This window comes from Apis dorsata, unplaced genomic scaffold, assembly GCF_000469605.1.
Source record: "Apis dorsata unplaced genomic scaffold, Apis dorsata 1.3 scaffold_631, whole genome shotgun sequence".
Taxonomy (NCBI): domain Eukaryota; kingdom Metazoa; phylum Arthropoda; class Insecta; order Hymenoptera; family Apidae; genus Apis; species Apis dorsata.
The window spans coordinates 526754-536587 of record NW_006263826.1 but is presented as its reverse complement, the minus strand read 5'-3'; the positions used below and the strand labels follow the sequence as shown (position 1 = coordinate 536587).

At 31.2% G+C, this 9834-nt stretch overlaps 1 protein-coding gene across 1 annotated transcript in view; it reads left to right on the top strand.

Annotated features, from left to right (window-relative positions):
- Positions 1 to 9834, top strand: part of LOC102681254 (alpha-actinin, sarcomeric-like) — an 11983-nt gene that overhangs the window by 1152 nt on the left and 997 nt on the right. The window contains 9 exon segments of the mRNA XM_006621465.2: positions 545 to 669; positions 6231 to 6465; positions 6575 to 6910; positions 7127 to 7216; positions 7670 to 7755; positions 7953 to 8303; positions 8305 to 8582; positions 8674 to 8845; positions 9202 to 9834. The exon segment at positions 9202 to 9834 is cut by the window's right edge and continues 28 nt beyond it. Coding sequence (XP_006621528.1) covers positions 568 to 669; positions 6231 to 6465; positions 6575 to 6910; positions 7127 to 7216; positions 7670 to 7755; positions 7953 to 8303; positions 8305 to 8582; positions 8674 to 8845; positions 9202 to 9834 — 2283 coding nt within the window. The 5' untranslated portion in view covers positions 545 to 567.

Sequence of the window (9834 nt, the reverse complement as noted above, 5' to 3'; positions counted from 1 at the left end):
GAGAGAGAGAGAGAGAGAGAGAGAGAGAGAGAGAGAGAGAGAGAGCGTGAGCATGTGGGAGGGGAAGCTTGTACGCCGGTGAGCAAATCGAGTGTCAGACTCGTGGCAGAGGGGTCAGCGCGAGAGAAAGAACGACACGAACCGAACATTTTCTGGACTTAGCGGGTACGTTTTCATGTTACAAAACGTACACCACTTTTCCATTCTTAGTTATTTCCATTTTTTTTATTTTTTTAGAAAATAATTTATTTTTTCTTTTTATTTTTATTTTCATTTTTTCCTTTTTTACCCTCTTCTATTCTTCTATTTAATTGTGCGCGCGTGCATTTCTTATTGCTTTATGTTTTATTAAAATTTTCTTATTAAAAATATATTAAATCATCATGCTTTTTATTATCATATAAGTGTAAGAAAAGTTTGAACAAAACTATCAATCTGGGTTATTATCAAAATCATCATATGAAAAACATAATCAAGTGTTTGTTGATTTTTATATACAGAAATGTCTGTAGCTGTGTCACACAGAAATCATTTACATTTAAAGGAACGTGAAATATCCGCGAAAGGATGAACGACATGGAAGCTTACGGAGACGGATACATGGAGCCAGAAGAAGAATGGGAGAGAGAAGGTCTTTTGGACCCGGCTTGGGAAAAACAGCAGAAAAAGGTAAATTAAGTTTATTTTTTTTCCATTTAATAATATTTTACATATTTTCTTTTATCTTGATAAAAAGTTTTGATTCTATTATTACTCTGTGCAATAATAATATATATGTTTTGTTGGGTAAATAAACCGGATGTATTTTATCATTATTATACTTTTAGGTATTATGTGTGACAGGAACTTTTGATAAACATAATTAATAAAAAGGTGTAATAATTTTTATATTTTGAACATTCATCATTTATAGAACATTTGACTATTAAATTTTTGAACTACTGTACATAACCTCACGGAACACAATACAATTTTTCAAATACAACAGTGTGAATATATAAAAAATTGATCCATTACCTACAATCTTTTCTTAAAAAATGAAAAACTATGTTTGAAAAAAGTAAAAAAAGTATATTTTGTATTATAATCATTTTATATGAATTATTTAATAATATGTATTTTTTTCAAAGTTTCTTAATATTTCTTAATATTATCTAACAGTTAAATATAATTGTATATCTTTTGATAAAAATTTAATCAATTGTAGTTTCATTTGTAAGAAAAATATAATTGTATGATTATTATGATTTTTTTCAGCGTTTAGAAATTATATTTTAATTATATATCTGAAACATTTTTTGCTTCTTTGTTAATTTTATTATTTACATTTATATATTATATTTTGAAATGCCTTGTAAAAATATTGGAATGCAAAGTATTTTCGATTGATAATGAATTTCTTTACACAATTCACAAATACAAATTTCGATTCACGATATATGAAGAGATAATCACGCTATAAGAATTATTCGAACAAGGTAGAAGGAAGATAGATTAATACGGTGTGAATTGATAAAATGGAACAGCTTCAAGTACGCGTTGAAAATGTTTTCTTCATTTTTGGCAGAGGCTCAAGGCTCTCAGGTCTGACTCGATTACATATGATGCTAAACCGCAGCCCTTTGGATTGTATTTTCAGACTTTATGATAAAAATAATCGAGCACTGAATCACTTCGAAGCATGGTAATTTCGTTGATATTTCTTGAGTTTTAAAGAATCTCATCCGATATCGTTGTTTAAAATAATGATTGTATACAATTATTATTTGACAATTGGTTCTGCAAATTAAACTGAAATAGAATTTGCATAGAATTCGTTACCGTTCTTATGAAATTATGGTCATTAAATTTTATTTTCTTGTTTCTATTTTTTCAAATCGAATTTTTTACCTGGATATCAATCTTATCTTGTACTGTATTTCATTCGTACATGTTAGTATATCGATAATAAGTATTTCTATTAATGATTTATGAGTCCAATAAATAATAATATCCTAATGCTATTCGAATTTAAAATTTTTATGTATCTACTGATTATTTAATATTGTAAAAATAGAAATTTTTAATCTGAATATTTTTATTTATATGTTTATATAAATCTATGTTGTAGTTTGTATATTCAATAAGAGTTTTATCAATATTTTCATTTATGAATAGTAGATACAATTCTTAGAATATTCCATGTATCTTTTGCATAACGAATATAGATAAACGAATATATATGGATTATTGATTATTGATTAATCGTTAAATGTATAATTTTTTTATAAAATTTCGAGCATTTCGAATTTTGCTTTCGAAAAACAATACTTCCCCTTATTTCATAATTTATTGATTTGATTTGACATTCTATTTGATTTTATCCGCTATTCCCTATATTAAATTTAATTCTCTTGCATATCAATTATCGTTAGTGAAAAGTTTTTCATTGCTGGATAAGATTTAAAAATAATTTGATTTTAATATCACAGGCTTTGATTAATATTCAGGATTTCATTATAAATTGTATCCTATACGATTGAAGAAATTAACGATCGTTATAGCGAAACGCATCTACGTAGAAATGTGTTGCGTGGAATCGTCGAAGGTTATGGAATCGCTTATCTAACTGGTTACTTATTACTGTCAACTGGTCACTAGTATCGCAATGCGATACGGTGGGACTTCGCTACGGTTTGTCAGGGATATACGGCATCGATGTATGCAATACTTTCATCGTTGTTTCCGTTCGCACAACGTCTGACTTTATCGTATAAATAGACGATATATATAGATATTGCAACCAGTCGAAGACTATCTATCATAGCCGAGGTCCATATCCTCTTTGATTGATTGCCATTTTCAAACTTAACCGGTGTTTAACCTCTCCCAATATATTGTTATATGTATTTACTATTGTATTAAACTTTTCAAGTTTTCTCATATCTATTTCAATTACAAATAGAAATACTTTATTAAGATCTTTTTTTTTTTTTTTTTACTTATTGTAAAGTGATAATATAGTTCCAAGAGAAGTTTCATATAATTATTTCATACGGTTAAGGAAGAGAAATATATTATAACAATATGTTTTCGAGAGTTAAAGAAAATCGAAGAGTTGCGAGTGACACAAGGGGCGATCGATCGATTTCTTCCTTGATGCGAACGAGAAGATCGTTAACCTTTGAGAAGTTTCGGCTGTGCGCCAAATCTTAGATTGGAATCGGGTGACCCATACTATACTATGCACCAGTAAGCCGATTGTTATGCGATGATAAGTTCCGCACGCGCGAAACACTTCTCTATCCTCTGTTTATTACCGATTCGATGATTATACTTCGTTAAAATGCAATTCGACACCCACGATTCGCTATTTTCAGTCGACTATTTCGTCGTTCGCAAAGGTCGAACGATAATTACGCGATAATAATCTACGCTTAATGTTAAACCGGTTGGAATAGTTTCTTTGAATGAATTTTCAGTATTTCCGTCCGCTCCCTTGATACTGTCCGTAAATAGAACATCGACCATGATGTTTTTCGTTACGTATGATACTCCAGACTTATTTTCGACACTCTGCGCGCTCAGAAAATGAAAATGATCGTAGCGTAATATCTTTTTCCTTGGGATTCCTTTACCTGAACTGCTCACGTCACGTACAATCGCGAAGGTTCCGCGGTCGATTGGCTCGCGGCATCGAGCTATCGAACGATAGATTCCAGAGAAAACGATAGTAGAACGATTATTTTCTATCGACGATCTCTTTCGTCAAACCATTCAACTTTGTTGTACATACATATGTACCGTTACTATTTAACCGACTACATAGCCTACCTGTTGATCTGTTTTCCAAAACTCGCTTTTATATACATCAAGATTGATGTATATCGATAGAGCGATAACTTAATGACCATATGTCAACAATAAATTACATCAATTCTCGTAAATATTTTTTACGATAATTTTATTGTGCGATCGTCACGTGTATCATAAGTAAAACTTGCCAATTGGATTCCTCAATCTCAGTATTTTACCTCACATTTTGGCCTTAGGTTGACGTATTTCAAGGTGAAGCAAATTGCGTAAAAAGAAAAATTAATTGATTTGATCGTCCAATAATTATTCACTGACGATGAATTTCATATATTATATCGTTTAAAATATGGTAGTAAAAATAGAAGAAGAATTTGTGCCTTGGTTTCTTCTTTAGCTTACGGAAGTACGACACGGATAAAAATTCAATGTAGAAATTTAAGAATAGACATAAATTGCAAGCATGTTCACGCGCGATATTTAGAATTTGGGTTACGTGAATTATGTGCATCGTATTTAAGCCGTTTCATGTTTAACTGCGTTTATTTTTGGTATCAGTGCAGGTAGATTTAAAAATATTAATAAATGTAAAAATATATGATTATCAAGTTATATATATATATATATACATACATATTTTCTTTCATAAGATACGATTAAGAAGTCGCAATTAATTAACACGATGTGATTAAAAAAGAAAAAAAAATTTAATTAGACCGCGGGAAATAACACGTGATTTTTGCAATAGATCGATCGATAATAAAGTATCATAGAAATCGTTTGTGTTTATAACGTCGTGTCATTAACACACCGCCACGTGAGACATTCCTTTCATTTGTAGAAGGATAGGGATGAGTCACGAATGTAAGTAAAGAAAGCCTCGTAATACATTGTTATTCTGCAATTATAACTGTTTGTTTACATAATTCGATATTCGTTTTAATTTTTGCAAAGCCACCATTTACATAATAGAGTTTGCTGGGTCGGTAATATTTCTAACTTTTTGTATTATGCAATTATACAGGGAAAAAAAACAAAACGTTAGATATTTATAGAATTATAGGATTGATTGCGTTAGAAAAGATTACGAGATCATAAAATGTTTTCGAATTTTCACGAAACGTATTTTTGAAACAGAATTTGGTTACCCACGAGAAATGTGATCATGATTCTCATGCATATAGATATATATCGGATATTATATCAGCAAATAAATTTAATCCTTCAATAATTTTCGTATCATTCGATATAATTCTCAACAAAATTCAAAGATTACGTTATTTCTTTCGATTTAATTTTTTTTTTTTTTTCACTAAATTTTTTGCTTATCGGTTGGATTAGAGACGTCGATAAGTTTGAGTTACATAAATAAACACATCGATAATTGAACCAGACCGAATAGATAATGCGTTAACTGTAAATAAAAAAATATCAATTTAATATTCTTATCGAAAATAAAATGGATCAGAATGTTTTCGAAATGCTTAGGCGCTCAGCGCGGGAGGAGTCAATGTTTTACAAATAGATCTTAGAGCGCTCGTACAAGTTAAGGTGGCTCATGTCCAATTTTGGCCGGTCGCGCTTCACGCTACCCGTATTAAATTTCAGACAATATTTTTCTCTTTCTGTTTTATATTTCTTTAAAAAAGTTCACAAATGCCGATTCATAATTTTTTCAAGTTCTCATTGCATTTTGTTCGCGACATACAGTTCACATTTTAACGATATTATTTATCTATAATATTATAAAATATTTTTTCATAATATTTGTTCCCATATTTATTGTTTTGTCAAACATATTATAATTATCAAAAGTACATAATTTTTGATAAATATAATAATAATAAAAATGTCCTATAATTTCATTAAAATTATTTACATTATTTATATTATTTTTTTAATTATATTTCAAATGAAATTATGAAATTATGAAATTGATAAATTGTTCTAAGATTTATTTATGTATTCTCATTAACACCATAGTATATGTAGAATAAAAAGATAGACGAAAAAACATTTGTGTTATAATTACGTTTTCATAATTTGAATATTTTGATTTTAACAAATAAATATTTAATTTTCGAAATATATAAAATAAATTGCATTGATTAATCGTGAAATGGAAAACATGTTGTGCATTGCTTTAGTTTATCAAATTTTTTGTTACAAGATATCAAGGGTTTGAAAATCTTTAGTCTGGCCAATAGGAAGAACAATTTAAGAACCGGGACAGAAGATATATATAGCAAGAGTGATTGGGGTCGTTACTAAAATATACACTAAGTAGCAGTCAAGCTCAATTCTTCATTTTAAAATTTTTTAACCATGAAACATTGGTTTATTTAATTTAATTTGGATATTATATCTTATTTGAATAATATAATATTAATCAATAATATCAATTTTCAATGTATATATATATATATTTATACTTTCAGACATTCACAGCATGGTGCAATTCGCATCTTCGTAAAGCGGGAACCGCCATTGAATCGATCGAGGAGGATTTTAGAAATGGACTGAAATTAATGTTACTGCTCGAGGTAATTTCTGGCGAAACACTTCCAAGACCAGACAGAGGAAAGATGAGATTCCACAAGATTGCAAATGTGAATAAAGCTCTTGATTATATTGCCAGTAAAGGCGTAAAATTAGTATCTATTGGAGCAGAGGGTAAATATTTAGAATCGTTATTCGTTTATCGTTTCATACAATTATATTAAGTAATCAACGTGACTGTAAATTTAATTAATAATACCATTTATTTATAATTCTCGGATAGAAATCGTGGACGGCAATTTGAAGATGACATTGGGTATGATCTGGACCATTATATTAAGATTTGCTATTCAAGATATTTCCGTGGAGGAGATGACTGCTAAAGAAGGTCTTCTACTGTGGTGCCAACGTAAAACTGCACCGTATAAAAACGTCAATGTTCAAAACTTCCATCTGTCGTTCAAAGATGGTTTGGCGTTTTGCGCTCTTATTCATCGTCATCGACCGGATCTTATCGATTATAATAAACTTAGCAAGGATAATCCTTTAGAAAATTTGAACACTGCCTTCGATGTTGCTGAAAAATATCTCGACATTCCTCGTATGTTAGATCCTGATGGTAAGTACATATTGTTTAATCCTTGAAAAAGAAATGTCTTATCAAAGCAAAAATGTTAAATATTATATTTTGTCGATTAACGCGAGAGGTTAGTTTTCTTAACCTATACCTTAGGCATTTCCTTGGAGTTTAGGATGGAAATACGATGAAGTGAGCTTTCACTATTTTATTAAAACGTACAAATTCTTAATGTTATATTCCCTTAATATCATATAGATTTGATCAACACACCCAAGCCAGATGAGCGTGCAATCATGACGTACGTGTCCTGCTACTACCACGCGTTCCAAGGTGCTCAGCAGGTCAGCGTAAAGAAATGCGTGTTGTTCCCTTACTTTGGTTACAAAATGACCTGTGCTATCACTCTTTCACTAATACTAATACATTACGATCGTATGCTTACACTTAACAGTGTTTCGTTATGCTAATTTCATTGTATAACTGTTATAATTGTTTATGTTTCAAATGTTACATACTTTTACAAAAAGAGAAAAAAAATCTTGACTCTTAAGATTTTTTTTGATTTAACTGTATGTATAATTTTTTTTATTACTCCTATAGTGTACCATGCCCATGATGTTATTAACTAGAGACAATTATTATGCATATCTTTTCAAATTATTATTACGAACGAATTACAATTCGTCGAAATATCGATACTTCTTGATTGACAAAAAAAAGAAACAAAAAAATTTTTCGATGGACACTTTTGTGCTAACATTGCATGGTTTGAGTTTTTCCGAATGTGTTTTTTTTTAGATATGCGAAATACAGCAATGCCCGATGAACGAGCTGTGATGACCTACGTTTCTTCGTACTACCACTGTTTTAGCGGTGCACAAAAGGTGTGTGATTGCAAAATTAACCGATAATAATAAATTTGATCGATTGAATTGAATTTCAATCAAAGAAAATGTGTTCGTAAAAGCATCATCTACGATGATAAATTGATATATCAAAGAATTTATTTTCCTGTTTGATTTTTTAATTATCAATATTTTAAATAAATTTTTAATTATTAATATATCTATTTACAATATAGGCAGAGACAGCTGCGAATAGAATATGCAAAGTTCTGAAAGTAAATCAGGAAAATGAAAGGCTGATGGAAGAATATGAACGTCTGGCGTCTGACTTATTGGAGTGGATAAGGCGAACTATGCCTTGGCTGGCTAGTCGACAGACCGACAACTCCCTTGCCGGTTGTCAGAAAAAATTAGAAGAATATAGAACGTATCGTCGTAAGCATAAACCACCCCGGGTCGAGCAGAAAGCTAAACTGGAAACAAATTTCAATACTTTGCAAACGAAATTGAGATTGAGCAATCGACCTGCTTATATGCCAACAGAAGGAAAAATGGTATCCGATATAAATAAGGCTTGGAAAGGTAAANGGTTTGGAGTTGGCAGAGAAATCGTTCGAAGAATGGCTGTTGTCTGAAATGATGCGTCTCGAACGCTTGGAACATTTGGCTCAGAAATTCAAGCACAAGGCTGATGCGCATGAAGAATGGACAGCAGGAAAGGAAGAGATGCTTACGTCGCAGCACTTCCGACAATGTAAGCTCAACGAACTCAAAGCTCTGAAGAAAAAGCACGAAGCTTTCGAGTCGGATCTTGCTGCTCATCAGGATCGCGTAGAACAGATAGCTGCTATCGCTCAAGAGCTCAAGTATGTGGTTAATTCGTGATGATTCTGTGAGAGCCAATAAAATCTTTCCTTAGAAGGAATATGAATCATACCTTTTTTTTTCTTTTTTCAGTACTTTGGAATATCACGATAGCGCGTCCGTTAATGCTAGGTGTCAACGAATTTGCGATCAATGGGATCGTTTGGGTACTCTTACCCAACGCAGGCGTCAAGCGCTAGACGAAGCTGAACGTATTCTTGAAAAGATTGACGTTCTGCATTTGGAATTTGCCAAGCGAGCTGCTGTGAGTTCATTTTATCATTTTGCCACATTTTCTTGTATATTAAATGTGTACATAAAATGTATATATATTTTATATATATAAATATATAATAAAATATAAATATATATAAAATATATATACATTTTATATATACATTTAATATATATAAAATATATATACATTTACCACATTTTCTTGTATATTAAATGTATATATAAAATGTATATATATTTTATATATACATTTAATATATAAGAAAATGTATATATATTTTATATATATAAATATATATAAAAAATATATAAATATATATAATATATAAATATATATAAAATGTATATATAAAATGTATTTAATTGTTATTGTATATTATTCAGCCATTTAATAACTGGTTGGACGGAACCAGGGAAGATTTAGTGGATATGTTTATCGTCCATACGATGGAGGAAATTCAAGGATTGATGGATGCTCACGCAGCGTTTAAAGCAACTCTTGGGGAAGCTGACAAGGAATACAACGCTATTGTGGGATTAGTGCGTGAAGTTGAATCAATAGTCAAACAATTCCAAATCCCTGGAGGCCTTGAGAATCCGTACACCACCCTTACTGCTTTGGATCTTACGAAGAAATGGAGTGATGTCAGGCAACTTGTACCTCAACGTGATGGTACCCTTCAAGCGGAGCTTCGTAAACAGCAGAACAACGAATTGCTTCGACGACAATTTGCCGAGAAGGCTAACGCGGTTGGGCCTTGGATAGAACGCCAATTGGACGCAGTTACAGCTATTGGCCTCGGTCTTCAGGGTACTCTGGAAGATCAACTGCATCGTTTGAAGGAATATGAACAGGCGGTCTATCAGTACAAAGTTCATCTTGAAGAGCTCGAGAAGATTCATCAAGCTGTTCAAGAGGGTATGATATTTGAAAACCGATACACTCAATACACTATGGAGACGTTACGCGTTGGATGGGAACAATTACTCACTTCTATAAATCGTAATATCAATGAG